This window comes from Protomyctophum parallelum (genome assembly GCF_964188405.1).
Source record: "Protomyctophum parallelum genome assembly, chromosome: 14".
Classification (NCBI taxonomy): domain Eukaryota; kingdom Metazoa; phylum Chordata; class Actinopteri; order Myctophiformes; family Myctophidae; genus Protomyctophum; species Protomyctophum parallelum.
The window spans coordinates 42,048,917-42,063,337 of NC_139709.1; the positions used below are offsets into that span (position 1 = coordinate 42,048,917).

General features: G+C 47.2%; 1 protein-coding gene across 6 annotated transcripts in view; it reads right to left on the minus strand.

Moving 5' to 3' along the window:
* ptprfb (protein tyrosine phosphatase receptor type Fb) overlaps positions 1 to 14,421 on the minus strand; it is a 197,943-nt gene that overhangs the window by 54,130 nt on the left and 129,392 nt on the right. For 4 of the 6 annotated variants that reach the window (XM_083783083.1, XM_083783084.1, XM_083783086.1 and 1 more), the window contains 4 exons: positions 13,591 to 13,735; positions 10,337 to 10,642; positions 9,125 to 9,318; positions 3,719 to 3,745 (listed from right to left, as the gene is read on the minus strand). In XM_083783083.1, coding sequence (XP_083639209.1) covers positions 3,719 to 3,745; positions 9,125 to 9,318; positions 10,337 to 10,642; positions 13,591 to 13,735 — 672 coding nt within the window. The remainder of the gene's footprint in view (positions 1 to 3,718; positions 3,746 to 9,124; positions 9,319 to 10,336; positions 10,643 to 13,590; positions 13,736 to 14,421) is intronic. The other 2 variants (XM_083783087.1, XM_083783085.1) reach the window with 1 other exon arrangement.

Genomic DNA, 14,421 nt, shown 5'->3' on the forward strand with positions numbered 1-14,421 from the left:
AATTCTTCATAAGCATCTCTAGATTAATTCAACATTGTCTGAATTCTTTGTTCTACATTTCCATGGTTCCATCTAAGTTAGATTTTGACGGGTTTTTTTTTTATCTACAAGTCCACTGGGATCCCATGCAAACTATGGGCTCGACAAACAGCCTGTAGCCAAAAACACAGACAAGGTAGCTGGTATTGACAGTCATTAACACACAGATAGACAAACAGCAAACAGACTGTGGTAATGCACTGTTCAATTGCTGCAGGACTGACTGACTCTCTTAAATAGTGTCACACACACACACACACACACACACACACACACACACACACACACACGCACACACACACACTCACACTCACACTCACACTCACACTCACACTCACACTCACACACACCTATGTACATATGTTTTGTACACAATCACCCACTTAGAACTAAAAGCATTACAGCCTGGGGCCTGGCTTGAGCAGCACACATGCTGTAGGTGTGTGTGTGCCTCGGTGGGGCTACAGAGAGGACTAATGCACCAGTGCCCACCGGCTCCTCACAAGCCTCTCAGTAATGTCTGAATATTACACTGCCATTTCTTTAACTAATGAAGGTTTAATTTCCTAATCGCGGAAGCACATTTAGCAGTCTATATAACCCAGCTCTGTTTGACAAAGCGTCACTCTTTAAGGGGCACTCTGTGCTCCCACACTAGCCCTTAACCCATTCTGACCTGAGATCAGATTCATACGAGGTTTCCACCGGACACACACTGGGTCTGATTAACCCATTCTGACCTGAGATCAGATTCTAAAAATGTCAGTCGTTCTTCGATTTTTCAAAAAATAGCAGACCTACAAGCTCGTATCGCGCCACTCGGTGGCGCGATATGAGCTTGTAGATCTGCTATTTTTCAATAGATAAAGCATAACATGATGCCAACACCAAAATGGGTGCCCGGTCAGAATGGGTTAAGAGAGAGACAGAGGGGACCGGGGGGAGAGAATGCTGAATTACTGTATCATAAAGCCATTTTAACTTTATGGAAGACGTCTCATTACTTTAATCATGCAAAATGGCTTCCAGAGTCTCAGTGGTGTGGGATCCGTAAGAGATTCCCCCACATCCCCATTCTGGCAAGGTCAAATTGTGGGTCTAGTATTACATTTGAAACTCAGCGGAAAATAGAATGGGGGGAAAAAGGCAAGTCTTCAAAGTTTCCAATTGGAGCAAGTGCTTAGAGCAGCACTGAAGGGTATTACCATGATTATCAAGCATAGAAATGAATTATTCTCCACTGGCTTCCATATATACCACTAGCCTTACTCGCATAGGCAATGGCAATAGCAGTAAATTCCTTTTTCTCATATAGGCTTCACTCACACCTGCACAACAGATTGTTGTAGCTGATGCATGAGACTTGTTTACTGATGCAAGCTCGCAATTCATTTCCAATGGGAGTCACATGGTTTGACACAACATTTTTGTTGTATGAGGGGGAGGGGGGCAGTCGAAACACAGCCAAAAGCCGTACAACAAAAATGTTGTGTCAAACCATTGGACTTCCATTGGAAATGCATTGGGGCAAGATGTAAACAAACCCTTTGTATACATCTAGCATCCATCAATGTTGTATGCTAGATGCGAAGGTGTGAGTGAGGCCTAAGGCCTGACTAACACATGCACAACAGATTGATGTATGCTTGTTGTATGAGACTTGTTTACTGATGCAAAAATGTTGTGTCAAACCATGTGACTTCCATTGGAAATGCATTGGGGCAAGATGTAAACAAACCCTTTGCTTACATCTAGCATGCATCAATGTTGTATGCTAGATGCGAAGGTGTGAGTGAAGCCTTCGAGTGCCTGCACACATGTGCTTTGTGAGTTTGCTAATTGAATTCATGACAGCGTGACTTCCCCTCAAGCAAACAGAAAGATACTTGTTTCAAGACACTTGTTCCTGCGAATATGTCACAGGTTAAAATAACACGTTAGCATGATGGCTGTTGACATTCTGTCTGTTCCCCAGTCCCACTTCATTTGGCACGTTGGCGCCTAGTTTCACAGCACTGCTATGGAAATAATTGGTGAGGAGTTATCAAATGTATAGTCTAGCTCTATCTGTCAGGTGTTAATGAACACCAACATTAGAGGAAAAACATCAGCAGCCCATGCTCACAGTGCACGTGGGGTTATAGCTGGAGGCAACCTGGAGAAACTGTGCAGCTGTGCTTTTAACTGAATTTTGTGGATGAATAGATCTAAATGTACCGTATTGTCCCAATGGCTCTGATTCATACGAATAAACAATGGGAAAATAAGTGGAACCTGGGGTGAAAATACAGCTGGTCACTGCTGGTGTTGAATAAAGCAGTGATGTTGCCTTCGCAGACAGTACATGTCAGGAATATTAACTAGTTTCAGTTTGATAAAACTCAAAGCATCTCCTACAGGTCAATTTAAAAGTAAAAAAAGTTTTCATGTAACTGAACTAGAATGCATTTTTACAGCAAGTGCTCGGATGGGGCTTTAGTGTCTTGCACAAGGACACAGCAGTGGGAGACATGGCTGCTGATGGACCTATATGTTGGCGTTTATGGAGATTGAATGGCCTAAGTAACAGGCTGTGACAGGACAAGGCCCTCACAACACACGTAGCAGGCCTGGATAGACCGACGGGCCAGGCACTACAACACAGGCTGCACAGATAGGGTAATCAAACAAAACGCTGAAATAAAACACTTTGGGGTGCTTTAAAAGCTAGACACTTTATTTTATTTTGTATTATTATTCCGTCCTTTCTCTCTCTTATCTTCATGGCAGGTCTCTATATAGCATGTGACTTGGGTTAGTGGGTTTAGCATTTCTGCTGGTGCAATATGACATCCAGGCGAGGTAATACGCCATTTACAGAAAAGGAGCATGTGACAGCTGCGAGCTGCCATCCAAGTGCAGAGAAAATAACATGAAAGGCTGGTGGCAATCTCGGAGATGCGCGGGGGCCAATATAAGACCACACTTCACACAGTCATTGTGTCATCTGGAACAGTAGGGGAGACAGCAGTCTACGAAGAGCATGATTACCATCAGCATCACACCATGGGAGTGACATACAGCCCCTTTTAACTGCGGCCTATGTTGGATTAGAGAGGAAAAATACCTCCTCGGTTCACCTGTGAACATTCAGCTGTTCCCAGGACTTTGTTCTATAATGGCAAAGTGTACGAGGCATAAGCGCTGTTTAAAATGATCAATAGGTTAAATAAACCGTCATGCTTGATTGAGTCAATCAGTCACGCACGCGCGCACGCGCACGCACACGCGCACACACACACACACACACACACACACACACACACACACACACACACACACACACACACAGAGTTAATACAAAATCAATTAAAGGCACACACTGTAATTGTGGTTAGAAACGTTCCCGAGCTTTGCACACACGCGGCGGCGAGCAAATGAAAACGCACAGCTCAACGGAATGCACACACACACACACACACACACACCCACACCACATACACACCACACACACCACACCACACACCACACACCACACACACGCATAGAGACCACACAGAACCCAAGAGGAGCACACATGATATACACACTTGAGCACAAATACACACACACACACACACCCAACGCAGAGTGCTCCCAAATTCGCAGAGGAAGCTGCCCGGCAGCATAACCCAGAAGCACACACGCTGGTGATACTCACTTGCTCCTCGGACTCCTCAATATTCCACTGATGAGGGGGGGAAGAGAAGACAAGACAACAGGATGCAGGACAGGGGGGTGGGGTGGGGGTGGTGGTGGTGGAGACATGGATCAGAGTCAAGCACAACAGGCAGGGTCATTTTTGAAAAAAAAGAAAAAAAAAGAACCTGCGGTCCTTTTTCCTTTTTTTCCCCCAACTCCAGCGATACATGAATGTAATGTGTCAACAATCATGCAGCACAGAAAAAGGAGATGGCAAGATGGAAGGAAAGGAATGAATGAAGGAAGGCACATTGGTGGGGTTATCAAACGTTCAAGCGAAGGGAATCGTGAGTTTAGCGGCGGGGCTTATGGGACCTTTTTTTTTATAGATTTTTTTCATAGTTACGGTACTGATTTAAGGTTAAATAGATTCAGTGCACTACCCTCGGCCCCCGTTACTCACTTAGTCATGAATTCAATAAAACGTCAAGGAAGCTAACACCCCCGCTCAGCGCTCGGACTATCTCACCAAAGACATAAAGAAGAAACTAGGGTTTCTCCCTTTTTTCTCACCAAAGACTCAGTGTAAAATGGTATTTTATATATATAAATATATATATATGAAAATCCCCCATTCAATGAGTGTTTTCAAAATACTCTCCTTGCTGGCTGGCTGGCTGAGTGATTCCTGAGGGGGAAGTGAAAGCCCATTTTGGCTCTGGCGGCGGTGCCAAGCGTGAAATCCTATTATCAGCGCTGGCTACGCTGGCCCTGGTGACATCATCAAAACCCTCAGCGGCGCAGAACAGGACCGCTAGTGGTTTACCACCTCAACACCATCCGGCTGCTAGCTAAGAAGAACGTCTCCTTCCTGGTCTCTCTCTCTCTCTCTCTCTGACTTCCCGTCTTTGACTCAGAGACATTTACATCTTTGAAAACAAAGGCTGCATAATCAGTGTCGCTTCTCTGTGGACTAATTGGCAAATGAAATGCTCCTCTCTGCTTCTCTCTGAGGATGGGTCTTTATCACTGCAGAATGAGTCTGGTTTTTTTAACCCATTCTGACCGGGCACCCATTTTGGTGTCAGCATCATGTTATGCTTTAGCTATTTAAAAATAGCAGATCTACAAGCTCATATCGCGCCACCGAGTGGCGCGATACGAGCTTGTAGGTCTGCTATTTTTGAAAAATCGAAGAGCGACTGACATTTTTTAAATCTGATCTCAGGTCAGAATGGGTTCATCAGACCAGTGTGTGTCCGGCGGAAACCTCGTATGAATCTGATCTCAGGTCAGAATAGATTAATGTGGTCTCAGCAGTGGCTGTTTGGTGAAGAATAGCCTCGTCAAAAAGTGCTGCCTCATGGTCCCATGACATAAGGGGGGGGCCTCCAGAGCACAGCTGCTGCTTAACACCCGCGAAAAACATTTTGCGCCGCACCTAATTGCTTTAATTTGTTTACTGTGGACTCCGTTCGGTAGGAGATGCGGGTGGCAGGCGCATTGTGGGGGGGGGAGTGCATTCACTATTATAATCGCATTTTTAATCGCGGCCATGCTCTCTTTCTGATAAAGCAAAATAAATAAAGTACTTTGAGTGTTAAATTACCCCTCCCTCCCCATCTATATTTTATAATTCAAATGCTCAAATTGTGAAACTCAGAAACACATTGCATTACTGCTGATAAGATTCGTTTGTGGGGAAACGGGGAGACGTTGTGACTTGCAGGCAGGCGGGCGACAGGGGGCATTGAGATGCGTTTGGTGAGGAAAAGAAGGTGCTGTCATGACTGATGGAATGGAATGGGCCACAGTGCTCTGCACTCCTTTCTTGTGCTTTTATCTTTTTATATGTATTTCTTTATACCCTGCTCCTATTGAACTCTACCTGAGGTTGCTAAGGCTATAGACGCAATCAAGCGTAGCACAGTGCGCTCTCAGATGCTACGCACACGCGCAAACGTGCACGTGTGGGCGCTCAAACATGACATTGTATGGGTGGAACAAAAGACTGTACCCTGAAAAGAATGGAAGAATGAATTGAGGTAAAGACAAACGATACAAAAAGGTATCGAACCAGAGATATCAGCTGGCCAAATGTCTTTACCGCACCATTATGTCTGTGAATGACGTGGAAAACATGGGTAGTAGTAGGCTGCTAGTTGGGCAATCAGGTTTGAGCTGCCCCCTCCCTCCCATGGTAGAGGTTTGGGTGGTGAAAGAATGGTCGTTATCATCATTGGGTTAACGTGCCCTACCGTCTCTGAAATTTAGCATTGAAACAAGGCCGCTGTGTGGGCTCCCTATTCAACAGTAAAGAGAGCCGCTTAACCCACCCACGTGCAAACAAGTCTCGCTCTCCTCCTGGCGTTTTTCTCTCAGCTTGGCCCTGAGAGAGGGCTGAGAGAAGATGAGAATGTGAAAGAGAGAGTGCGGTAGAGAGATAAGAGAGTAAGAGAGATAGAAATGGAAATGAAGAGAGAGAAAAGGGAAGAGCACGAGCAGAAGATAGTGTAGGAGAGAGAGGGTGGGGCCACCATTTTTCAGACCTCCATTAGAGTGGGCTTGTGACTGGCATGCTGGGTGTGAGTTTTGTGGGAACCACAGGTAAAGCTCCAGTCCATTCATACGTTGTCACATGACAGCCGACCTACAAGCTCACAGCTCTTTGCCTCCGCGCTGTGTTCTGAGCTTGTAGGTCAGGTACTTTCACCGCAGGACAACGTCATGCGAAGGAACTCGCATTCGGTTTGGTTTTCCACCTGCTTTCCTCCTGGCTGGATTATGGTTTCACATTTTCACATGATTTTCCATCAGCAGGGTGGGATGGGAAGTTGGGCTGTGTTGTATGAGTCTAGGGTGAGTCATGAACTCTTGCGATCCAGATGGAATGCCTCCCACCAGGATGATTTAAGAACCATGGGCAGGTTTGTTCACGTTATCTCCACACTGTTGTATTTCGGAAGAGAACGTGAATGGGCATGGAGTGAGGCAGGAGAGAAAGGAGGGACTGAGTGATGGCGGTTGAGCATGTGTGTATGCACAGGATGCACGTACACACGCTTTTAATGGGGTCTGTCTGGGCAGGCCCATACAGGTCGGTCACAGAGTGCTGCTAGCTAGCGTGCAAAAGCTAATCTGTCGGGATGAGTCAAACCAGGGGTGACCAAGCCGCACGCAAGGCACTAGCTGGTTGCTGCATAAAATGGATTCTGGGCCAACTGGAAGGGTGGAAAAGGAAAAGGAGAGAGGTTCATATATTGTTGTTTTTTTAATTCCACTGTGTCGGTGGAGGAAGGTTGAAATTCCGGTTTTCAACAGGGTGTGGGTGGGGAAAATAAACCTGAGAGGTCTCCGACGGATGTCAAATGTGTTTGTGTGTTTTCTGTTGGCCTGGTACAAATGAGACATGAAGGACATTGTCTGTTCAGGTGGATGGCTGGGGTCATACACAGTTCATTTTCCATAGCCCAAAGCAGAGGTGTTGTCATAAAGAAGAAGAAACCATCTATTAAACAGAAGCTGCCTGTGCTGTTGTTCTGCTTACAGACCATAGGATGCTCTCCTCCTGGCTGTCAACAAACTCGGATACAAAGACCTCTCAGCAGCACCTGCCATAAAAACGGGGTGCATACGATGGTTAGACATACTAACAGTCCGACAGGCATTAGTCCGACAACATCGTCGCCCCCAACATGTGTGGCCGGTTACAACAAACCTGTGGTTCCCGACATGCGTGGCAGGTTAAAACTAACCTGTGGTTTACAGCTAACCTGTGGCTTCCTGTTAGGTTAGGTTTAGGGTTCGGTTGTGGGTAGGGTGTCTGACTAATGCCTGTCCGACTGTTAGTATGTCGGAAAAACACATGCTCCCCAGAAAAACTACTGCCGAGTTTAGTCTGGAGTCTGATGGGGTAACTGGTTAGGGTCAACGTGTGAATGCCCTTAGCTTTTATCAGTCAGGACCTTTCCCTATCTCCCCTGTGTCATTCGGTGGGCTTCCATTCTTGCTCAATGTGTATGATCTACATAATCTCACGAGATAAATCTCATGAGATTAGTCACCGCCTACGGCAATGTCATTCATCATCCAGCCATCACTCAAGCAGCCCACCAGAAGCTGTAGTGTCAACAGACACCTTATGGCTCAGGTCTACCGCGTCCAATGCGTCATTCCAAGGTGACTTTTGACAGCTCTCCAACCTCTGCGGCGTCCGTTTATCACAGTGGGGTTATTTGCCATGGCAAATGAGTGTTAATAGCCTCCGCTCAAGGGCACAGCCGCAGCGGCGTGCCGCCTGAGATCTGAACCAGCAACCCGCTGGTCATCTCCCTTAACGACGCTACATTTGCTGCATTTATCAACTCATGCTCCTCACAAGTGTTGCTCATGCATATTTTTAGTAGTACTTCTCTGGGGCAGCAGGGAACGCCTGCTCATTTAAACGAGACACTTCTGGCGGAGGGTGGGGTTGCAAGGAGTGGGTGGGGGGGACAGGGGGGGGGGGGGTCAGGCGAGCAAATGTGTTTGCACAAACATTGCTCCTGGCGAGCAGTCCAGAGGAGGAATTAACAGTGCCTCCTGGCTGGTCTCTCCACTCTTTGAGAGAGAGAGAAAAAGAGAGAGAGAGAGAGAGAGAGAGAGAGAGAGAGCGCATAGTACAGCAGGGTTGAGGGGGTGGGTGGAGGCTTTCGAAGGCTTTCGGTTTTAAGATATTCATGAACCTGCGAATCCCTCAGCAGGATTACGAACGATCTCTCAGCCATCTCAGCTGAGCGGCGCTCTGCTTTGGGGTGTTTCGGCAGCTGCTTGCATTAATGCGTGCGCAGAGTGTGTTGTATGGGGGAAAATAACACTAATTTATAAACAGGGTAACAAGGCGGCGTTGTATGTATTACCGCTAAAACCCACAAAAGAGAGGGGGCATCGATATGGATAAGCCCCTATTCCAATTGTAATACATGCGTAAAATATTGAATAGCTATTAGAATTAGCATGTGAGCTTGTTACGGTTGCTAATCCCACACTGGGGTGAGGGTTATATGCCGTGGGCAATTCAGTCAAATGTCACGTGTTGAGTGGAAGATGGGAGGAAGAAGGGCGGAACATCTAGTCGACGACAGGAGAACGAAAAAAGAACCGCATGAGGAAACTAGGACACACGTGTCACCTGACGAGGCAGGGAAATGAAGTGTGGATTTTTAGAGTGCAATGGAAAGAAATGTGAGGGAGAGAGAGAGAGAGAGGCAGAGAGAGAGAGAGAGAGAGAGAGAATGAAAGGCGCGCGAAGGGAGTGAGTGGGTGGGGGGGTGAGCTGAGGAACAGGAAATGAAAAGAGAGAGAGCGAGACAGGGATGGGAGAAGGGGGAGGGGGGGGGGGGTTGAGGGGGGGGGGGGGGGGAGCTGAGGTGAGCGCCAGGTTTACCTGCGCCTCCGGCAGAGCCACGTCCAGGATGTTGGGCTGCCCGCGTGGCTCGCCGTTCTCCAGCCGCGAGAAGATGACCTGGTAGCCGCGGATCTGTCCGTGCTGCTTCTCCCTCAGCGGGGGCTTCCAGGTGACGCGGATGGCCGTGGAGTTCACCGCCTCGACCTCCAGCTTCCTGGGGGGTGCGCCTGGCACTGTGGGTGGGTGGCGCGAAGTAGAGGGACAGGAGCACGAGCGCACGCGCACACGCACACACACAGACACAGACACACATTTTAAATATGCTGAGCAAAGCCTTTTTTCCCCTTCTGTTCTCCACTATTTAATTGTTTTATTTTTGAAATGAGCCAAAATTCGTCAACCATCAAAATAATGACTCTTTTCTTGTTTCTGTTTATTTTAATTTAGTTACTTGCTAGCACCAGCGTTTCAAAGTCAAAATCCCCCTGTTCGCTTTGTACCCTTTTCTCGGTCTGCTGTAAAAAAGAAATATTAATTAAAGTGCGGGACGAGCATGTGGTATAACATCGTCTGTAATGCCCCTAATTCTGCTATGAAATTAGCTGTGTTGCAAAAAAAAAAAACTTCAAACACATTAATTATAGACTGCTGCCTCTTAGGAGCAGCCACTCTCTAGTCTCTATCACACTGCAAAACAAAAGGGAGGAACGATAGAGGAAGAAAGAGAGTGAGTGAGAGAGAGAGTTGGTTGTTGGTTGCCCTGCTCCACTTTCTCGGGCTGAAGAGTGGGTCAGGCATGAACCACAGATGAGGACAAAGAAGAAGAAAATGGGGAGAGAGAGAGAGAGAGAGAGAGAGAGAGAGAGAGAGAGAGAGAGAGAGGCGAACATGGTGAAAGTGGTGTGGTGAGTAGGACCCCAAAGAATCATGAGCCTTGCACCTGCAGTGGCTCGTTAGGTCTGAAAGTCACAGAGGAGACCCAATAAGCCAAGAGACAGACAGAAAAAGAGAGAGAGAGAGAGAGAAGCGAAATATAGGTGACCAATGCTTTCGCCTCATTACCTCCTAATTGACCAGACAGGACACAGAGAGAGGTCGCTACAGAGAGAAAGTGTCAGTCGTAATGAGAGGAGAGAGGCAGCAAGCAGCAGGGGGTGGAGGGTGTCGGGGAGGAGCAGCCATCGCGCAGCAGAGAATGTTCTCACAGAGAGAGACGCCCCTTCTACAAGAAAACAAAGCAAAGAAACCTACCATCCTCCTTGGTTTTGATCCGTACGGCGGAGCTCTCGGGGCCCGGGCCCACGTCCGTGTGGGCCCTGACCCACACCTGATACTCTGTCCACTTCTCCAGAGCCTCCAGCACGTAGCTGGTGGCGTCGGCCCCGATGCCGGGGACGTCGTGGCGCTCCGTGTCCTCGCCGGTGGGGGCCTGGTAGCTGACCGTGTAGCGCACGATGGCGCCGTGGCGGCTGGCGGCCGGCGGCGCCACCCAACTCACCTTGATGCTGGTGGAGCTCAGGCTGACCAGGTGCACCTCCTGAGGCGGGGCGGAGGGGGCTGCAGGGGATGGGGCACAACCACAGGGGGAGGAGGAGGAGGAAGGGGGAGGGGAGGGGCACGGATCAAGCCAAACAGAAACGACAAAAAACTGAAACTAAACAACGTAAACAAACCCAAGGCAAGGACGAACGCCTCTGGACTGATGGAGCGGCGCCTGCACAGAAGACCATGGCTTTGTGTTTGGGTATATGGGGGATCTCAGACCAGACGTTCAGTAAAACCTAATATGAAATGCAACATAATGGTGTAAAAGACTTAACCACATGCTCTCATAAATTATTCTATCTACACTCTTTCTAAACTGGCTCTTAATATTTATGTATGGAGACTCATAAAGGGATGCAATGGCTACAGACCCACGACGCCACTGTGTGAATGCGTGTTGACAGTGTTTAACTGGTGTTCACACATCGATGCAGAAGCCAGGCAAAGGGCTGAGAAATAACACGGCTTGACAGCAGCTCTCAAGCCTCGTTATATGCCAGCCTTTGAAGATGACAAGCACCGAGATACCCTGGTTTCTGCTCTGAACGCGGAAATGAGGTAGAATTAAGACAATCGAGCCAAAGGGTTACATTTCTTACCAGAAATGGACTGCAATAACATCTTGTTATTCATCACTCTTGCTATCTACAGACAGTCCTGTTTGTGATGAAAATTCATAAATGCTTGCTGAACACAGCAACGGGAGCTTTTGTAGTGTGCTAATAATACAAGAGTAAATGGATAATAAAGTAGGTCATATCATCATCGTTTGAAGAACAGTGACAGCATCAGGCGGGGGAGGGGGGGCTAAGTATGTGAGAATAGATACATTTTAAGAAACATGGGGGGGGTGGTGGGGGGGGGAGTGTGATAAGTGCTGAGTTAGTGAACATAAAAAGTAGAACTTTAGTTTCTGGGCTCCCTAACTCAGCAATTTTTTGCCAGACTAATTAGCTAGACAAGCTAACTAGCTAAAAACACAAAGCACGTGTCATGAAACATGGTGTTTGGCACCAGGCCTTTTGTCAGCTTCCCGACAGATTCACGCAATGACTTGCTCTTTCCATTCTAGTGTTTTCCATGTAGGCATCGTCAGGCGGAGATCTTGTATGACCAAAAACCATTACTTTTGAGGAAATTGAAAATGTTTGACATTTTCACCCTGGCATCCCTATTTTGGGCACGTCATTAATGTTCAAAATGTCTTCTACGGCGCACAGCTATTGTGAGCTTGTGTTGCCTCTTGCCTGTTAATAATGCTCGCAGACACGTGCTCTTTGTGAGTTTCAAAGACACAAGTTTGAATCGGACTTGTGTCATGTCTCCCTTCTCTCTACCTCAGTTTCCCCGTCTCTCTACACTCTCTACTACTAGCTCTAACAAAGAACACAAAAAACTAAAATAAATAAATACATAAATGTGTGCTCAACTCAACTCTCAGCAGTCCAGAGGTAAAAACAAAGAAAAGAACTCACCCATTTTAAAATGGGTGACTACAACAATCATTCATTACATTTCATGCATCTACAACTCATACAGTATGTGAACATATTCCACAGTGCACAAATAAAATAAACTTTAAAGGAGAAGAAAATGAAACAAAAGTGAGTAATTAAAAGAGAGATGTTTATATAAGCATGCCGGTGAAATGTCTTCATAAAAAAGAATTATAAGCAGAGCAATGAAAAGTGTAGAACTAGAATCATAGGGCTTTATGGTGCTCAAACAGAGTATGCTGAGCAAGTGCTGGGACATGAAACTCTGCTGCCCTCAGAGAAAGCCATGAGGGTGCTTATCAAACTGTAAGTGATTCACGGCAGGTGGCCTCCAATCCTCCAGGGAGAGAGAAAGACACTACAAAGCCCTGACAACACCGATGACACACGTACACACACAAAAAGGTGACACGCTGAATCAAAACAATGCCTGCATAATGGGATGTGATGCTGTGTCCAGATTTAGAAAAAGGACACGGGTAGAGATACTGCCACGACATCAAAGTAAACTTTAACAAGGGTAGCACGGGAAGAGGGCACGACAAATACAGTAGATGTGTCTTAAGAGGCAAAGGGACAGAGAGCAGCGAGTGTAAAGCCTGGAGGGTCCCAGGTCCGTTTGTACACAGTTAAACGAACACTCTGGATTGTACAGTGAAGGGCAAAAAGGAGGAGAGAAAATTAGCTCTCATCATGTTTCCATCAGCTGTGCTGTCGGTCCTACAAGTTGCCCTTAACCGGTGTGGCACATTGCCGTAACAGCGAGCTTGGTTCATCCGAGGATCAAACCGGCATACACCTTTGTGAGACTGCCATGTTCTACAAGGAATCGTGGTGGCTGGCAGATTGAAGTGAAACCGTGTTGAGCATGAGTCTAGTGCAGGATGAATATCCATTGCTCTTGCTTTAAAAAATTAATAAAATAAAAACAAGTCACGATTAATAAAAATGAGTGAACGTTAAAACAGGATGACAGAATAACACTGCACAGCTTGCAAGTGCGGGACCTGGGGGGGGTAGCAGGAGGGGGGTAGCGGGGTAGGGGGGGGTTATAGACACACGAAACGTACCTTTTGACACTGAACACGGGGCCTGTCCTCAGGTGGAAGGACAGGAGGGTTAGTGTTGTTGACACAGAGCGACGCAAGTGAACGTGTGCTACCGACTGAGCCAGCAGCAGCAAATGTCAGCAGTTATGTCAGACAGTAGCGCTGGTGTGTTGAAATGGACTTGATGCTGCAGGTCGCCCCCACACCTTCTGACTCAACTTCCGTAAATAAACTGTATACAAATCGAAGTGGCACCGCACACCACGGAGCCTAACCGGCGGCAGTCGGGCCTTGGGCAATCACTATATCTGAACCGAATCTTCAACTGTGGTTAATGGACAATGAGGATAGGAGGAGAGGGAAAAGACAGCGAGAGGGAAGAGAAAACAGGAGAGAGAGAGGGTTGTGGACTTACTGGACTGGGCTGTGCGAGCTTCGATGGGCTGGGTGTAGACCCCGAGGCCCATTTCGGAGCGAGCTGCCAGGGAGAAGCGGTACAGAGTATCGGGCTTCAGGCCCTCCACAGCATATGAGCCGGCCGGGTTAAAGGGCACGTGGATCTGAAAGAAGGGAGGAAATGAAACCATCATTGCGAGCATTTGAATGTGAGCCAGTATTTGACACTCTGAAATGGCTGCTTTTTCAGGGATCAAACCTCAAGTTTGGGACAGTCTCTCAAGCCATTAAACCTCTATTCTACCCGATCAATACATCAATGCATGTCGCTATGTTTGGGTCCTAAGGCCTGCAAGATGGTATTTGTTGAGTATGAAACCACTTTCTGCTAGGCTGGGCAGGCTAAATGCCACAACAGCACTTTCTCCATCCCAAAAGGGCAAAAAAGTGCAGCAAGTATATCCCAAGTTGAACCTCAATACTGAGGACAAACTGATCCAAAGGACATATCGATTGGAGGGGGGGGGGGTACATTTTGCAGCCCACAACAGGTCCAGCAGAGGTTATTGCATGGTTATGACATTGGGAACCAGTGCAGAATAATTGTGCCGTCAATCAAAACAGTAATTCTTTATTGTGGGCTAGGGAGCTGACTGCATTACCACGGCAGCATTGCTTCAGCCGAGGCAGCCCCATTCCAAGAAATTGCATCATAAAGAGCAAGATTCATTTGTCTGCAGTCTCACGGTAGTTGTGAAATTGTGCATTTGTGTATGGGAGATAGATGTACACGTGAAAAAAGGGAATGAGAGAGAGATCGAATGGGAGCATTACCGATCGAAACAGACAG